At 45.3% G+C, this 18,530-nt stretch overlaps 1 protein-coding gene across 2 annotated transcripts in view; it reads right to left on the bottom strand.

Moving 5' to 3' along the window:
• caskin2 (CASK interacting protein 2) overlaps nucleotides 1-18,530 on the bottom strand; it is a 104,244-nt gene that overhangs the window by 68,098 nt on the left and 17,616 nt on the right. Inside the window, exon 1 of one of the 2 annotated variants that reach the window (XM_079521448.1) lies at nucleotides 12,040-12,139. The exons of the other annotated variant lie outside the window; for it this stretch is intronic. Coding sequence (XP_079377574.1) covers nucleotides 12,040-12,124 — 85 coding nt within the window. The 5' untranslated portion in view covers nucleotides 12,125-12,139. Of the gene's footprint in view, nucleotides 1-12,039; nucleotides 12,140-18,530 lie in introns of those variants that run through there. 2 annotated transcript variants of the gene reach the window in all.

Genomic DNA, 18,530 nt, shown 5'->3' with positions numbered 1-18,530 from the left:
CGTACATCCTGGGTTCATAGACACGTCCTTTTCTCAGTGGTTCTCAAAGTAGGGTCCGGGTACCTCCATGGGTCCTTGAGGGACTTCCAGGGTGTCCCAACCAAAATGTGTTCATATATCAGGTAAGTGATGTAAGTTAATTGTGGGTGTGTTTCATTTACAGTAGGTGTTACTGTACCAGCATGCACGCCTCTTGTACAGGTAAATTAATGGCGGCACACAGAAACAGACACACACATGTAACTAATTTACTGCCGACCCGCGATTCGGTCAAATAATCCCTCACTGCCTGCCGTAGAAAAGGCGTCTTTTATTTAGAAAATCCCGAAATTCACACCAGAAGAACCGGAAGTATAAACATCAGCCATAACGATTCTGCCGATCGTTACTTTCACTTTGATCAGAAGCGATAATATCGTAACCTTGAGGTAGCGCAGGTTTTTTATTGAGCTCCTAACAGCTGTTCAATCACCTCAATCTGAGCCTCAATTCCGAGAAAAACGCTGATAAAGATTGCGCTAATAATGGAAGTGGATGGTGGGGAAACATTTAATTGACGGACCACAGCGGAAGCAAGCATTGCCTAGTGACTGGTAAGCTACTATACTATACTGTAGATACTGAATTAGCGAGACTATCAAAAAATACTTCAAAGACGTCAAAGGCAGGGAGCGGCGCGCCATTGAGAAATAGGACATCAAAGACGTCATCTGCAGAAAATGATCTGCATCATTACCTTCAGCTGCATTTACCTCCCAAGTCTGTGAAAAGTCTGTTTTGCTCTTGAGATGAATATTGTGTAAGTGTATGTAGTTATGTACGGTGCTAATGAAGCAGTAACGATACACAGCCAAGGCACGAACTCCAGAAAACACCTACACATTTCCACACATTCACACACACAGACGGTGAAGGAAATGGGGAGCAGTTAGGGGTTCGTCATCGATATGAGTCGCGGTGTTGAAACTGGAAACTTCCAATTCGTGGACGGCTGCTACACTTCCTCTGTGGTGGAAAAAGTACTCAGATGTTTTACTTAAGGAAAAGTATCAATACTGCAATATAGAAATACTCCGTTACAAGTAAAAGTCCGTATTTCAAAATGTACTTAAAATTGCATAAAAGTAGAAAAAAGTATTGGCATCAAAATGTACCAAAAGTAAAAGGTACTCAATATGCAGAATGTCCCATTTCAAGGTTTCAAATGTAGGCTACCGGTATACAAATGTTTTGAAAATAGCAGATCTACAAGCTCACAAAGCGCCACAATGCGAAGTATTGTGAGCTTTAGGCAAATGGCCTAAATGTTTTCAAATAAATGCAGTGGAGTAAAAGTACAACATTTAGATATGAGATGTAGTGGAGTAGAAGTAGAAATACTAAAGTAAAGCACAAACACTTCAAAATTGTACTTACTGTAGGTACAGTACTTAAGTAAATGTACTATCCGCCACTGTACCTCCTGAGCAACAACACCGCCCCAGGTTACTAGGAGAGGTTTGGTCTCGTTGGAACCAGACAACGAACGATCAGTGTCTCTGATCGTCTGGCTGATACGCCAGACTATTATCAAAGGTATAGTATCCGCTAAGATGCCTCCACTGTTGACATCCCATTCCAACCTGTCTGTCAGACGTGCTGTAGGGCAGTGGTTCCCAAAGTGGGGTCCTGGGACCCCTAGGGGTCCTTGAGGGAGTTCCAGGGGGTCTCCAGCTGAATGATAGTTTGGAACAAAATGGACCCTTATGGGTCTATAAGAGTGTACAAACGGAACCATTTGTACAAATGGTTCCGTTTGTACACTCTCAGAGTTAAATTATATTATTATAATTATATTATTGATTTTACAATATAAATTGGGGGTCTCAGAGAAAGAAATGCCATTAAATGGGGGTCTGTAGACTAATATGCATGTCAAACTGGGGGTCCTTAACGGGTTGAGAATCATTGCTAGAGCCGTAACAATCTTCTCTTACGGGGGTTAATTAGTGTCAATTTGGGGGTCCTGGACATGAAAAAGTTTGCCGTAGGGTTGGCCGTGGGGCTAAGGGCGTGTTTATGTCCTGTCGGGAGAGGGGAAGCCCAGAGACCAGAACGCTCCCGGCGGCCTCCAACTATACTTGAAAACCGACACTCCGCCGGTCGACGCAGCCAGACCCAGACTGAATTTACGACCCCCCCCCCCTAAACCACGTTCCAATAAACCAAGTTCAAGTCCAAACCAAACACATTCCCTTAGGTTTTCTACATCCAAGAGAGATGCTTTGCCGATCTGTCTGTAAAGTCAGAAGGAAAAGGAAAACTTCCCGGAGAGCTCTGTGTGTGTGTGTGTGTGTGTGTGTGTGTGTGTGTGTGTGTGTGTGTGTGTGTGTGTGTGTGTGTGTGTGTGTGTGTGTGTGTGTGTGTGTGTGTGTGTTGCTGACTCCTAATAAATCAGGAGCAGTGTTTGATGGCTCTCACAGCGCTGAGCCACAGGGCATACACACATACACATCTATGCGTGTTTGTGTGTGAGCTGTGAGGCGTGTGGTGCAGGTTAAATTGCGTGAATCAGTGTGTGTGTGTGTGTGTGTGTGTGTGTGTGTGTGTGTGTGTTTGGCCATGCAGATTTGAATGCTACAGAGCATGTCGTCGTGTGTGTATCAGTGTGTGTATCAGTGTGTGTATCAGTGTGTGTGTGTGTGTGCATGCCTCATCGCAGAGTGCACTTCTTTTCTGCATGAATGCGCACAAACAGACACACACTCGCATACATGAGCATGCGACTGCTAGCTTTGCGTGCGCATGTGTGCGTTTTGTTCCCCGTTTAGAGAGTTAATGCTTGCTCTACACACAAATGGCCAATATACGGATGTCGGTGGGCGAGTGGTTAAGGCGCATACCACATACAGGCTCTCTGATGCGGCCTGACAGCGGGTCCCAGGCCCGATTCCCGCGCCCGACGGACCCTTGCGCTGCACGTCACTCGCCGACTCTTTCCCTGCTTCCTGTCAATACAAGATTGATCGGCAATTCCCGGTGCACGCCACTGGCGCCACTGGGGGTGGGGGGGGGGGGGGGGGTGTCCAAGGTCATGCCTGCACTTTGAGATATAGCATGGCTACGCAGCAAGCGTAGGCCTGTCCCTGGTGTAAAGTAATGGACACATCGGTGAGTGCGAGACCAAAGGCCTTTCAGGGACACTCTGATGTGGCTGGGCAGCTGCGGGGCAGGCCGCTGCGGGGCAGCTGCGGGGCAGGCCGCAGGGGAGCAGGCATATGTTCCGACATACCAAGAGTCCGACAGTTATTAGTCCCACATCCTACCCAAACACTAGCCTAACCCTAACCGCACGAGGACGCAACGCATGTCGCGGACGCAACGGGTGATTTACGCATGTCGGACTTTTGGTATGTCGGATAAACGTCTGGGAGGAGGCTCACGCTATACTGGAAGGACTCATGTCCCCCAGGGGAGCTGCTGGGAGGAGGCTCACGTTATACTGGAAGGACTCATGTCCCACAGGGGAGCTGCTGGGAGGAGGCTCACGCTATACTGGAAGGACTCATGTCCCCCAGGGGAGCTGCTGGGAGGAGGCTCACGTTATACTGGAAGGACTCATGTCCCACAGGGGAGCTGCTGGGAGGAGGCTCACGTTATACTGGAAGGACTCATGTCCCACAGGGGAGCTGCTGGGAGGAGGCTCACGCTATACTGGAAGGACTCATGTCCCACAGGGGAGCTGCTGGGAGGAGGCTCACGTTATACTGGAAGGACTCATGTCCCCCAGGGGAGCTGCTGGGAGGAGGCTCACGCTATACTGGAAGGACTCATGTCCCCCAGGGGAGCTGCTGGGAGGAGGCTCACGCTATACTGGAAGGACTCATGTCCCACAGGGGAGCTGCTGGGAGGAGGCTCACGCTATACTGGAAGGACTCATGTCCCCCAGGGGAGCTGCTGGGAGGAGGCTCACGTTATACTGGAAGGACTCATGTCCCACAGGGGAGCTGCTGGGAGGAGGCTCACGTTATACTGGAAGGACTCATGTCCCACAGGGGAGCTGCTGGGAGGAGGCTCACACTATACTGGAAGGACTCATGTCCCCCAGGGGAGCTGCTGGGAGGAGGCTCACGTTATACTGGAAGGACTCATGTCCCACAGGGGAGCTGCTGGGAGGAGGCTCACGTTATACTGGAAGGACTCATGTCCCACAGGGGAGCTGCTGGGAGGAGGCTCACACTATACTGGAAGGACTCATGTCCCACAGGGGAGCTGCTGGGAGGAGGCTCACACTATACTGGAAGGACTCATGACCCACAGGGGAGCTGCTGGGAGGAGGCTCACACTATACTGGAAGGACTCATGTCCCACAGGGGAGCTGCTGGGAGGAGGCTCACACTATACTGGAAGGACTCATGTCCCACCCCAGGGGAGCTGCTGGGAGGAGGCTCACACTATACTGGAAGGACTCATGTCCCACAGGGGAGCTGCTGGGAGGAGGCTCACACTATACTGGAAGGACTCATGACCCACAGGGGAGCTGCTGGGAGGAGGCTCACGTTATACTGGAAGGACTCATGTCCCACAGGGGAGCTGCTGGGAGGAGGCTCACGTTATACTGGAAGGACTCATGTCCCACAGGGGAGCTGCTGGGAGGAGGCTCACGTTATACTGGAAGGACTCATGTCCCACAATGGAGGCAGTAGAAGCAGAGCAAACAACCCTGGGCAGAATGTAGCTACCAGTGGTGGAAAAAGTATTAACACTGCAATGTAGAAGATGTACTTGAGGGAAAGTACAAAAGTATTGGTATCAATATGTACTTTACCAAAAGTAAAAGTACTAATTATGCAGATTGTCCCATTCCAAGTTTTAGCTTGTAAATCTGCCATTTTCAAATGGCCAAAATGTACGGTATAAAGGGCTTAAGTGGTTAATGCATGTTTTGTAATAATAATCAAAAGTAAGTAATTAAGTTTTCATATATTGGAGTAAAAGTACATTATTTGGATCCGAGATGTAGTGTAGTAGAAGTAAAAGTATCGGAAATTGGAAATATTCAAGTAAAATATAAATACCTAAAATCTTTACTCAAGTACTGTACTTACTACTTAAGTAAATGTACAAGTTACTTTACACCACTGCACACCCTGGGCAGAATGTAGCTCCGGCATTTCAGCCAAACGCTGAAGGCTGAGGATTCCATTTTCTCCTGACCAGAGGTCACAAAATTACACAAAGTTGTCAACCAAAAGTTTTGTAGTTTGATGCATGCACAAAACCGCTGCGTAAAATGCCCTGGAAAGAATCTTACAAGACGCCATGATTTTGGTACTGTTTTTTAAATATCTCTTCTGTTTTGCATTTGTGTAAGGTCACTGAATGACTCTTAAGTAGAGCACAGCTAGGAGAATAAGCATTGCGTTTTTCTGACCACGGATCGCGGAATGTTTACGCAAGGTTATGATAATTATTGTATAGGACAAGGTTACAGTAACTGCAAATACAAAGGTTTTTTGGTTTGAGAATAAAGGTGGTGTAGAGAGAGAGAGAGGCTGGCGGGTTAGTTAGGGAAAGTTTGCCCTGGCACTGGGAGAGGCAGAGAAATGCAATTGCGCTGTTTCATGACAAAGAAAGAAGAGAAAGTGATTTAATGATACGTTTGTGAACGACCAGTTCCACCACAGCTATAATTTGTTAGGTATAAGATGCTACGGGCTGCGCATGTGTTAAGAAAACACTGCACTGCTCAGCATAATTAAAGGCAAAGAACAACCTCGGAAAGTCTCCGCTTCTTCGGGATCCAATCACAGGGGTTTTAATTTTCTGGCAAAAAAAAAAAGCTGTTTTCCACCCGTACTATGCGAGTCTGGCTTGAGTAACATTATCAAAAAGGTAAATGTCGGGGGGGCACATAATACACAAATCACTCTGTTACAATGCAGCTGAACACAATAAAAGGCCCACAACCACAGCCACCAACACGCAACTTAAGAATAGGCTATAGGGTGGGGTTGGCGAAAGGGCCTTTCTGTGTGGAGTTTGCATGTTCTCCCTGTGTCCCCCTCACAAAAACCATGCAGTAATCCTGCTCTCTATACTGCCTCCCCCTGGCCAGCCAGGACGCCTGTTGGAAGGGAAAGGAACTGGTTGGAATAGCGTGTTTCTTCCACACGCTACGTCCAACTGGGGATAACTCCCCCCTGTCAGGTGAAAAGAAGCAGCTTGGACTCCTCATGCACTGAAGGAAACATGGGGTCAGTCCGGAGTGTAGTGCCCAGGATTACATTAGACAATTGACACTGGGTGAAAAAAAGGGTTACAAAAAAAATAGGCAATGTCTGTGTGGCTGTGCCTGGTACACTGTACAGTCATGAGTGTAGTTAGCCTCCACATGGGCACAAACGGAAAATGGGTACAGAACCAAATGTACCCTTAGGTACATGTGGTTAGTTAGTAGTTATACGAACTAAGTTAGTTACTAACGTAACTAACGTAACCAACTACCAACGTAACTCTGAATGGACCATTTAGGCCAGGGTCTGTGGGATTTGGTTCCATTTTTACACTCTCTGAGTGAAATTAAAACTGAGCATTTTAGTAGAGAGCGCCAACAATGGATCAGCCCCAGAACAGAAATAGAACCAAGGATAATGTCTCTCTGACCACATCCTATTTTTGTCTCGAACGGGCAGCCGAAACAACGGACGGGGAAAACGCGGCGTGACATGCACCCTAACGGGAAACATCTGTGAACAGGCCTTCAAGGCTCTCCCGCCTGCACCACTCAGCCAACTGATTGTTACAGCGTGAACGGTACATCATGTTGTTATCTGTGAAAAACCAATGGCACACCTGAACATTCCACATGAAGACAAAGTCATTAAACTAGCAAAAAATGTAAACAGGGTTGAAATGAAGTCAGTCTCCATATGATTAGCTTAATGTGCAACATTGTTTTCTCTATGTATAGGGTATCTGCACATTTCTAAAGTGACAATTTACAGACTTTTAACACCTTTTTTATAGGCTTTTAACATCTTTTTAATACCTCTAAGACTACTACTGTGTCAAAAGTAATCAAACTATACTATAAAAAAATAAAAAACATTGGACAAATTGTCAAATATTACCTAAAACCGAGGCATTGTGAGCTTGTACTGTAGATTGGCTGTTTTGACAATATGTATCTGTGGAACCGAGTCAAACAAAATGTAATGGCCCAACTTCTACAATTCCTACAAGTGCTTGTCAGGGTAGGGCGTCGTCCCCACTCAGATATGATTATTTTAGGGGTCGCGGCCCAAAGACTCTGAGAACCACTGTTCTATGGGATGAGAGAGAGAGAACCTTGCTCACACTTAACCGTGCGTTACTCGGTCGGTTCAGACCAGTCTCTCCCAGAGTTGATTTTGACAGCAATGTCTGATTTTACACTTAGCCAATCTACAAGCTCACAACACACCTGAGCAAAACCAAACATGAAATGACTTGTCTTTTAGTTGGAAATAAACACTATTGCAGCGGGAGCTGGATGTAGAGTGTGACACAGCACCGTCCTGACGTCAGTCATTACAGCATGCAGCATGCAAATGACACTGCACCCTTAATGTACGTATACTGTCGTTCACTCCTCCTCCTCCTCCCAGCTGGGAACAGAGACAGAGAGACAGGGAGGGTTGGCAGCAAGCCGTGTGACGCACAACGCTGCATCTTTATCAATGAAAAGACATAGTGTACACACACACACACACACACGCACACACACACACAGAAGGAAATACAACCACTCTGATAAGGCCCCGGAGCCTCATGGGGACAAACAGCTGGCGGTCTGGCAGGGGTCATAAACCATGTTTGTATATGATACACCGTTCTGTACATATACACAACGCAATGTCTTTGTTTGCCTTCTGAAACATTGATGGTGGTAGAGGGGAGAATAAAAACTACAGCCAGAGTCAGACCCATGTATTCATGGCGTCTTGCCGTCTTAACTCATATTGACTGCCACTACTCATTAATTCATTCTTAATGCCAATGCCACGTCTTTTCAGTGCATGCTCTTATTTTGAAGACCAAAAACGTCCGGGCCGTGAAACGGAAGTAAACAATGGCTATGTGAAGTTTCCCACGATCTTATTTTAATTCACACATTTTGTGAATATAGCTTGTTTTGATTCAAATCAGGAAAAGAATCTGAGATAAACGCATTTGAAAAATTCTATTTACATGGAGGCGGACTAAGCCACTAAAGCCAGACTTTTCCCACTATATTTGCTGTTTACTCGGTCGCATAGCAACCCAGCATACGTACCTATGCATACAGTGGTGAAGAGCACGAGCAAACTTAACACGCAGCCCGACAGAACCGTAGAAAACGGTGTTAAATTAATCGTCTAGCCTGCCAGAAACGTCGCTACGTTATCCAGGGGTTTATATTCTTTAATCCATGTTTTGATCCGATCGTATCGTTAGCAAACAGTCCAAGTGGGACAGTGGCCGCGGCCATTTTGAAGATGCAATGGTCCACATTCAAATGCCTGTATCTCCAAATCGGAACAATGAATGTTGTTTTCAACGGCCGACAGCAGGCGCTGTGATACTCGCGATCGGGTTTTTTCTGCACCGAGCAAGAGAACAACAACCGGTCAAGACACCACACACAGCATTTTGTCAGTGATGCGGTTACGGATATTTGGCTCTTCAAAATAAGTGTTACGCGCGATAAAACCTTGGCAATGCGCGATTTAATGCTGGCGGAAAGACGGTTAAGTGTGTGTGCAGAAACAAACTCGCTGCAAGCTGATATAATATGACTTGTCATTTATTGTTTGACTCTGAGTGTCCGGATCTCCTTTTTAATTTGATGTTTTGTCCCGTCTGATCCAGGAGCATAATGACATATAAGTCATTATTGACTTGTATAGCCTGCCCTACGGCTACTAGATTGGATTCTTTCCCCCCCATTTCATGAAAAGTAACAGTTTTGGACATACAAGGTTTCCACACGACAGTGACGATATGTTTCTTCAGGCTGGTGTGAATTAGGACCCTGTCAGCATCTTCCAGCTGGATCAACACTCTCTGTCTCTGTCTGCGAGCAAGGGCTGGATGCAGGCCGGGCTTGTGACAATTAATGTTATATATCTGCTGTATATTATGAGTCATGTCTCCTGCTGTTCCCTGCCTTGCCTGTACTGTTTGAAAAATGCTGTATTTTTTAAGTTTGTCAAGCTGTTTTTCAGTTTTTCTTTGGATTTCTTTTATTGTCTCTGTTTTTGTTATGTATTTTTGTTTTCTTTCTGTTACATTTTTTGAAATAAGTTAAAAAAAAACTGTACACATAAAAAAAGGAAAGGAGAACAGAACAAAAAACATCCTCATTTTACTTGACTCAAAAGCAGATGAGAAAACTACAGTAAAAGCCCTCACTGCTATTTTAACAACTTCAGTCACTTAATACTTATACTATTGTGTGATGATAGGTGTTACGATCTACAAGCGGACAACTATTTTAGAACATTTTGTAAAACGTGAAAACATATCCTTAAGTGGCTATTTTCACTTTAACCAAATTTTCAAAAACAGCGGGGGGGAAAACGCCTGTGGATCATGTGCATGTCGCTGTTGTGGGCATGCATTCATTTACGAAGAAAAAAAGCATAAGAAGAAAAAAAAAAGGTAATGTATAAGTTTCTGCCCAACAGCAATGTTGTCTAGGGTAGAAACCTCATATGTCCAAAATTAGATTTCAGGATTCAAATTCAAAAGCATCAAAAAAAAGTAGAGCGTTTATTAAAATCACACCCGTGTGAAGTGAGTGGTGCAACTCGGTGTGGGGCTCCCCGGGGGTCCCCGGAAGTTCCTATTTCCGTGCTCGGACACAGCCAGCCAGGGACGGACACAGCCAGCCAGGGACCCAGGGACACAGCCAGAGACACACAAAGTGAGTGAGTTGCACCACTCAAAAAATAAACAAACAAGAAAAAGTTAAAATATGGAGAAAGATGGGAGGTTTCTGCCCGGCAGTAGTCTCACGTTGCCAGCCTCTCGCAATTTTAAATGCTTCCGTCATACAGTCTGGAGCAATGGAAGCTCTGATCATGAGCAAGTGATAAAGTGGAAGTGAAAACTCTTCCCCACTTCCGTTTTGGCTTTACAGTCGCCCAAATTCATCCTAATATAAATATAAATCATAAAACATATATAGCTTTCTGCTTAGCAAAAATGAAAAGAATAAATAAAAATAAAGATATATAAAATATATTTTCGTGAACAGAAATGCCAGCTTCCTGACTCGAGACCATACAACGTCCCGGTGCCACCCTGGCCTGGATGACAGAGTCCAGGAGAAGGATGGTCTAGATGAGTGGGGTTGATTGGAGGGCAGGACCCTAATGGGGTCTAATGGCCCAGTTGACAGTATCATGTTGGGGGCTCCGTTGCTGCACCATGGTAGTGGTATGTGGTGGTATGTGTTTAGCTAAGCTCACACCCCCATGGGGAGGAAAGTAACTAAGTACATTCACTGCTCTTAACCACTTTAACCCTGGCATCCCAATTTTGACACGTGTCATTATAGTCTTTTCTTCTTCTTTCTAAAATAGCATATCTAAAAGATGCATTGCAGCGTGACCCACTGCGAGCTTAATTTTTGACTTTTACTTCTACATTGTGGTATTTCTACTTTTATTTAAAACAAAATCTGAGTACCGAGTCTCCGACCACCACCACCACTGGCAGAAAATACCCGGAATTGTTAATGACATAACCAACCCCCCCCCCCCCCCCCCCCCCCCCCCACACCCCTCTATCTCCATTTTTGTGTGATGAATGAAAAACTAAAACAAACCACGTTGCATTGTCTCGTGCTTTAAGTGTTCGAAGGGTGAGGTTTCTGAGCTTGGTTGAGCCCCTTCCTCTCCCGCCGCTAAAAGAAAACACCACACACACACACACACACACACACACACACACACACACACACACACACACACACACACACACACACACACACACACACACACACACACACACACACACACACACACACACACACACACACACACACACACACACACACACACACACACACACACACACACACACAGGAAGTCGAGGGAAAACCCATTCCATCCAGCCCACCCACCCACGCCCCCATCCCATCCTTTGTTCCTCCTAATGGACCTTTCCTCTCCCGACCCAAAACTTTCATCTGCATGACCCGGTAGCCCTGCCTCCGCTGGTGAAAGGAGTACTCTTTTTCTTCTTCTTTTTTCTGTTTTTTTTTTACTTAAAGGTACATTCAGTGATTTGACTTAATCTAAATATCACTTATTTTTTCTTTTTTTCTGGATAATCCTCCCTACTATAGAGTGTGCTGACCATATAAGGAGTTCCTCCCTGTCCCCAGTGAGCCCCTGGGGTCAAAAAACCCTAGTTTCAGTTTTGGTGGCGGGTGGCAAAGCCTTCATCCAATCAGGATGAGAGGGGCCTTCCTCCAATCATGATCGAGTGAGGGCGGGCCTTGGTGCACATGCTGTTGGCCTGTTGCACTTCCCCCCACTGTAGAGTGTGCATGTGCACATTTTGTTACCGGGGCGGACTGGGTGGTTCTCCAAATCACTCAAATCACTGAATGCTCCTTTAAGTAAAAGTATTTTATATTGAAAATTTGACTTGAGTAAAAGTACAAAATTACTGGCATGACAATGTAGTTGCAGGACCAAAACTAAAAGGACAACATTTGTGAAACTTATTTTTCTCAAAAAGCGTTGCATCGCATTGTAGATCAGCTACCTTTTAATAGACGATAAAATAAAATTATATACGAATAAGTATAAAATAGGGCTTAACTATATATATTATATATGATTTTCAAATAATTGCAGTGGCGAAAATGTTGCCCCTAAGATGAAGTGGAGTAGACATATAAGGTATTTACAATTTAGGCATTTAGTAGACACTTTTAATCCAGAGCGACTATTGGAATGGACATGATACTTACTCAAAGTAAAGCAAAAGTACCTCAAAATTTTACTACTTGAGTAAACATACTTAGTTTCTTCCTTTCCAGCAGGACCTCTCCCTTCCTCGCTCTCTGCCTCCTCTCCCGGCCCTGGGAGCGAGCATCATGTGACATGTCATGTGACGTGTGAGTTTTGTGTGGCGAGCTGTTGGGCGCGGCCACATCAAGCCTCCACTTACTGTAATGGAGATAAGGTGACATTGTGAACTTTCCCTTTCATGCCTCAACAGTCCTTGTCCGGCACAAGCAGTGGTGGGGAAAAGTACACAAATGTTTCACTTAAGTAAAAGTATCGATACTGCAGTGCAGAAATACAAAGCTAAAGGTTACCTTTAATTTTCAATGAAAGCAACATGAAGATGCAAAGCTGTTGATCAACACTTTGTTGATCAATGTTGTATATATGTATCCACAGCAATGCTTCCTCCTGCCTCGAGGAACTACTCACCGCACAAACCTCCGCTAAATAAAGCGCTCTGAAACAGTAAGGCTATGTTCACACAAGCAGCCCCAAATTAAATCAGATTGTTGGACTCTCCAGATGGGAATAAGATTGTTTTTGTTTTGATTTTTTACACTTCTGAACAGCAAAAAATCACACCCATGTGAAGTGAGTGGTGCAACTCTGTGTGTGTGTGTGCGTGTGCGTGTGCGTGTGTGTGTGTGTGTGTGTGTGTGTGTGTAGCTTGAAATGTGTGTTTCAAATCAGATTTCAAAACACGTCTCAGTCTAGACTCACAGACCGAAGGCTAATCCAACGCTTGCAATAAAATAGCCTCTCTACAAGCCCACGACTCACTGCTATGCAATTATACGTCGTTACCACCCGGCAACCAATGCAGATAGGTCAACAATATCTGACTGTGAATACAAAACTCTGATCTTATCACTTGCAAATAACAGTGTGGACAGTCAGTCCTAATGATTAGTTTTGAGAATGCTGTGCTGGTTTTACGTCTCTATGGCTCTATTCATAAGAGCAAACATTGGGTGAAAATAGCCAAGCTACGAGCTCGCAATTATGCGGCGAGTTGTGAGCTTGTAGATCAGCTAACATTTGGTGTTGAAGGGGGGTGGTGTTAGGAAGGGGGGTGGTGTTGAAGGGGGGTGGTGTTGAAGGGGGGTGGTGTTAGGAACTTCAGAAACATTGAAGTAAAACAACACTAATGACAGTGCTGTCAAACAAGTGTATGAAACTGTCTATGAAATCTATGAAAAACTTGAAATTGCAGCACAATTTTAGCAAAGATTTAGTGGGGGTCCCCGCATCATCCCTCTCGCTCACTTAAGGGGTTATTGGTTTAAAAATCATTACATTACACATATTATTATTATTATTCTTTCTCTCCTGTCCTCCACCATGCTATGACAGTGACAACCTTGCAGTGCAACACCGTTTGAATTGAAGTGGACTTCCATCTCCTATGCTATGGGGAGAGCAACAGTACTGGGCTAGGTCTGGCTGGCAGCCTGCCAAGCACTGGGAGGAGGAGGCCCATGCCCCGGCCCCCCCTTTGTCCTCCACTAAAAAGCTCCAGGAAACGTAGCGGGACATGCTTGTGTTCTCCACCAAAGCGGTGTCAGATTCCAGCGTGGCAGAAAGGAATCGAAGGTATGGCCGCGGGGCACGCATTCCAGTCCCGTGACGACACCGGCACCCTCGCCTCCATTCTTCCCCCTCCTCTCCTCCTCCGCATTCAAAATCCGACTGCGCACCGCCGCGCTGCGCGGCTGCCCCGTGGACAATAGCGGGACATGCTTGTGTTCTCCACCAAAGCGGTGTCAGATTCCAGCGTGGCAGAAAGGAATCGAAGGTATGGCCGCGGGGCACGCATTCCAGTCCCGTGACGACACCGGCACCCTCGCCTCCATTCTTCCCCCTCCTCTCCTCCTCCGCATTCAAAATCCGACTGCGCACCGCCGCGCTGCGCGGCTGCCCCGTGGACAATGGCTGGCAGAGATGCAGCACAACAACGTCTGGGGATCGCAGGGGAATATAGCTGTGAAAAACCTTGGCTGTGTCCACAGCTGCTGCTCATAAGTCACGCTGCCGTGTCCCGGCGGATTCTACAGTACAGCGGTGTGCCGTCCGTGAAGTCACTGGGACCAACCCTGTAAAATCATCAGTGCTTATTGAGTGGATGAACAATGAACAGCAATGTGTGTCTGTCCCTATGTATGTATAATGTATGTATGTATGTATGTATGACTATGCACTATAACAATAGTACAGAGTACCACACACACACAGACACACACACACACACACACACACACACACACACACACACACACACACACACACACACACACACACACACACACACACACACACACACACACACACTTCATATTTAACTCTGAGTGTACGAATGGAACCAAAATGGACCCACTAAGGATCCTCTTGGGCGTTACAGACCCGAAAGGGGTACCCCTGGTGGTCCCCTGACGCGACGTCCAGAAACAATGGCTTAGCACTGGTGCCAGCAGCAGTCGTACCATTACTGTTTGAAAGCCAGTAGGCTGAAAATAGCAGCTTTCCGAGTAATGCACATGCTGTGTGAACACAGCCTTTACTGTATGTATGTGTGTCCAGCTTCTGCACCGTGCATGTGCTGTGGAGAAGCTGTGACGTCTAAAAAGCAGTGATGGAAAACCTGGGTTAGTGCCGAAGTGTCCTTGACTACATTGAGCACTGAAAAGAGACACTGAAAGAGTGTCTTTAGATTAGGTGTCCTCTGCTGCCATCGTCGCATGTGTGATGTTATGTGTGAATGGATGAGGTGCTTTGGAGGAAAGTGCAATACAAGATGTTGCTACTTCAGTATCTGGCTTAAAGTTAGAGTAGCAAAGCGCAAATCGCGCACACATGCACGCACGCACACACACACACACACAAACACACACCTACTGTATGAACCACTACACATTATGTAATGCAGTCTAAATCCACATTAATTATCATCTCGTTTTCATTTGAAAGCCTGTATTAAGACAAGTCAGAGTAGGCCCAATTAAGCAGTTTATTGCCCCATTGCCTGTGGTAGTAGTGCTTGGAACAGGCCATATTAATCACATCAAAGCTGGATTTTTTCCCCCCTTTCTTTCTTATTTTTTCTTCCTTTTCCTTCAGTTTAGCGGAAATTAGGTCTCCCTTCTAAATGTCCATGTTGTAAAGTTAGTTGGCACTGTTTTTTCAGTTTTTTCTGGACATCTCATAATAGTTCTACATTACTGAACTGTATTGCTTGCAATCTCACAATATATATGTATCACGATACAGAGGCCATGATACGATATATATCGATTATACGTTTATTCAAAATAATGACCATGTTGCACAAATACAATAAAACACTTTCAATAAAACATCTTTAAATTAAAATAAATGTCTAAACATCCTAACAAGGGGTCTGGGAAGGGAGTGCATTGCAACTTGCAAGGGGGGCTTTGATAATGTTAAACAGAGGTATGTTTGTAAACACTGCGTCACCCAGATAATTCATGCCGTTTATTGCCGTATCGATACAGCAGCCTCTCGATCGATTCACCTATCGTCCGTTGTTTCGATCGATATATTGCCATATTGATTTATTGAATGCACCACTAGGTAGAGTGGCCGGTAGAGCAGCCTGATGGGAACCGTGTGGTTCTCAGTTCAATCGCTGGCTCCCCCAGAGTTAGTGTCGAAGTGTCCTTGAGCAAGACTCTGAACCCCTTATTGCTCCCGATGTACAGGTTGGTGCCTTGCATGGTTTCCTCTGTGTGTGTGTGTGAATGTGTGTGTGAATGGGTAATAATAATGCACAATCTATGTAAACGGCCTTATATAACGATTCCCTCTCAACGGTCCAATTCTCGAGTATATTTGTCAATGGCAGTAACCGTTGGATTTCAAATGTCAATGGCAGTCAATGTGTTAATTAAATGTAATGGCTGTGATGTGATGCATTTGTTATATGCAACTTTGTTAAGGTCCAAAGTTACAGTATGACTGGAGATGCGGTCAGCCAGCACTAGGTTATTATTTTCATATTTTCAAACATGGCTGCCCTTTGAAAAGCGTTTGGACTCCTCTGGTAACCTTTGCTTATGCTTCCTACCTCCGCTTGTGCTTTTCTTCTGATTCCTGTTACGTCAAGAGCCCGGGACAAAAGCCCCCCTGACAGCTAGTGGCCCCGAGGGGCCCCGTGGTTCCAAACAGACACTTATTTTGTTTCTCCCACGTCAGAGGTACGATCGACCTCCTTTTTTTTTAAAAATGCCTATGAGGGACGCATCTGCTTAGCGAGCCAATTAACCATTTAGCACACAAACGGCACAGTTGACGGACAAACATCACACCGCTAAAAGTCCAGCAGGAGAATTTCACGGTCTGGCTAAAAAGGTTTTAACACTTTCCCTGTAAAACACGCCACTGTCTAACAAAAAGAAAAGCGGAAAAAGTCCCTTCCTGTTTCGACCTCTTGCCCATGCTTGGCTATTGTGATGAGGGGTCCGTGGGGCCCCCACAAAAAGTTATGTGGCAAGAAGGGGCAAGACGAAGCAAGGGACTGGAGCCTGAACAAACATGTATGTGTTTGCTCAGCCCTTCCCCAAAGTAGACAAGACACACTAATACACTGGTTCCCAAACACTGGGCAGGGACCCGTTTGTGGGTCGCCCTTTAGTAAACTGAAAGTACATTTTCAGTTTGGGATACTAATTTTATCACATCAGGAGAGAGAGAGAGAGAGAGAGAGAGAGAGAGAGAGAGCTCCTACATGATACAGTGTAGAAAAGTGAAATTGGAGAAAGAAACCAAAAATGAGCCGAAAAAGTTGGGATATAATTAGAAATGAAAGAGCTGGAGATTGGGGAGAGTAGAGAGCATTAACCTTTAATAAAAAGAAACATATCACTAAAAGCACCTTTAACTCAGAGAGCCAAATAGACCCATTTGTACACTCTCTGAATTTGCAATGATTAAATTGACACCGAGGCTTTTTACTGTGCTGGTGTGAATCTGTTCCGCTTCCACATGAACCATGTCAAAGTGTCTCAGTTATTTTCCATTTGTCAGCAGGAAAGGCTTTAAAAACTAAATTAACTTGAAGGAGGGGAAAAAATAAAAAAGGGCCCGCGAGCCGGGGTTTCATTACACTCTCCGGGTGAAATTACCGCTGAGGATTCGAACTGTGTAGGAACTGTGCCAACGACTCCCAGAACAAGCGTGGGAGTGAGAGGAGGAGAAAAGGTGGAAGACGATTGGTCCGGTGGCGTTCGAGTTTAAACCAAAACACCATGAATAATGCATGAGTGATAACGATGTAGCATGGGGGGCTATGGGTGGGGTGGGGGTCACGCACAGTGGGGGGTCCTCATGGGTGCACTTTTTACACTCTGCGTTCAATTAAAGCTGCAATCCGCTGGAACCAATGAAACCAAATGCATTTTTTATGGGACTAAAACATTACTTCAACCAATCTATGTGGGATAGAATAAGATTCTATATTATGTTCTATTGAGTTGAGAGAAACCTTGTACCCTCTCCATATTTATTTTAACTGGTTCTTTTTTCGTAAATGAATGCCTTACACCTGCAGTGTCACACAACGGTAGCAAAGTTAGCAGATCTACAAGCTCGGAACACGTCGCACCACGACACGTTTTGAGTCCTGTTAATACAATAGAACTAGTACCCTCACATTGAGACACTCAGACCCTGTAAAGACGGTAATGCCTGAAGACCATGAGCCCAATATCTCCCCGTGGACAAGCGGGGATTCAGTCTTGAAAAAAGCGGTAGGTCGGTAAAGCGGTACTACTAGGCATAGCTTTTCTCTCACAATGCGTGCAGAGCCGCACTTTGAATTTACGGAACTTACGGAACGCCACTTTAACGGTAAGGAATTAGAAGTACGGCGCTGGGATCATCATCAGAGGAGGCGGAGAGACAGCTGCTTGCTGCTCACTGCGTTACATCATCATCATCATGATGATGATGCCAGTTGGGTTTAGTTTCCCAGGCTGTCTCTCTCTCCAACGGCCCTGGTTCTTTTCATCCAAGGAGCACGGGGACAGTTTTACGAGGCTATTGTTGGTAGAGGGTTTTCAACACTGACCATCACTCCCCTCTGCTTCAGTGATGTTTCATGTGGCACGCTTGTGTTGTAAAAAAGTAAAGACAGATGGAAATGATGGAGTGTGTGTGTGTGTGTGTGTGTGTGTGTGTGTGTGTGTGGGCTATTATGTCATAGTTATTATGTCATAATTCCCACGCCAAAGCCATGCTATGCTAATTATCAATGTTTTAGCATCAATTCAATGCTTAATATCACTATTCATATTAGCTCCAAAACACCCACAAGAGTTAAAAAATAAATGTAATTAACGGAGGATTTTACAGTGTGTTTTTGTAGTTTCACTGCTTGATGTAAATAAAGTAGGACTTGATTCAACTTTGGATCCTCACCGTCATAACCAGAGGTTACATTAAATCTCAGGATATTAACAGTCATAACGAGAGAGGTTAAATTAA

The sequence above is a fragment of the Electrona antarctica genome, assembly GCF_951216825.1.
Source record: "Electrona antarctica genome assembly, chromosome: 14".
Classification (NCBI taxonomy): Eukaryota; Metazoa; Chordata; class Actinopteri; order Myctophiformes; family Myctophidae; genus Electrona; species Electrona antarctica.
The sequence above is the reverse complement of the archived record's forward strand: the minus strand, read 5'-3'. Positions and strand labels throughout refer to the sequence as shown.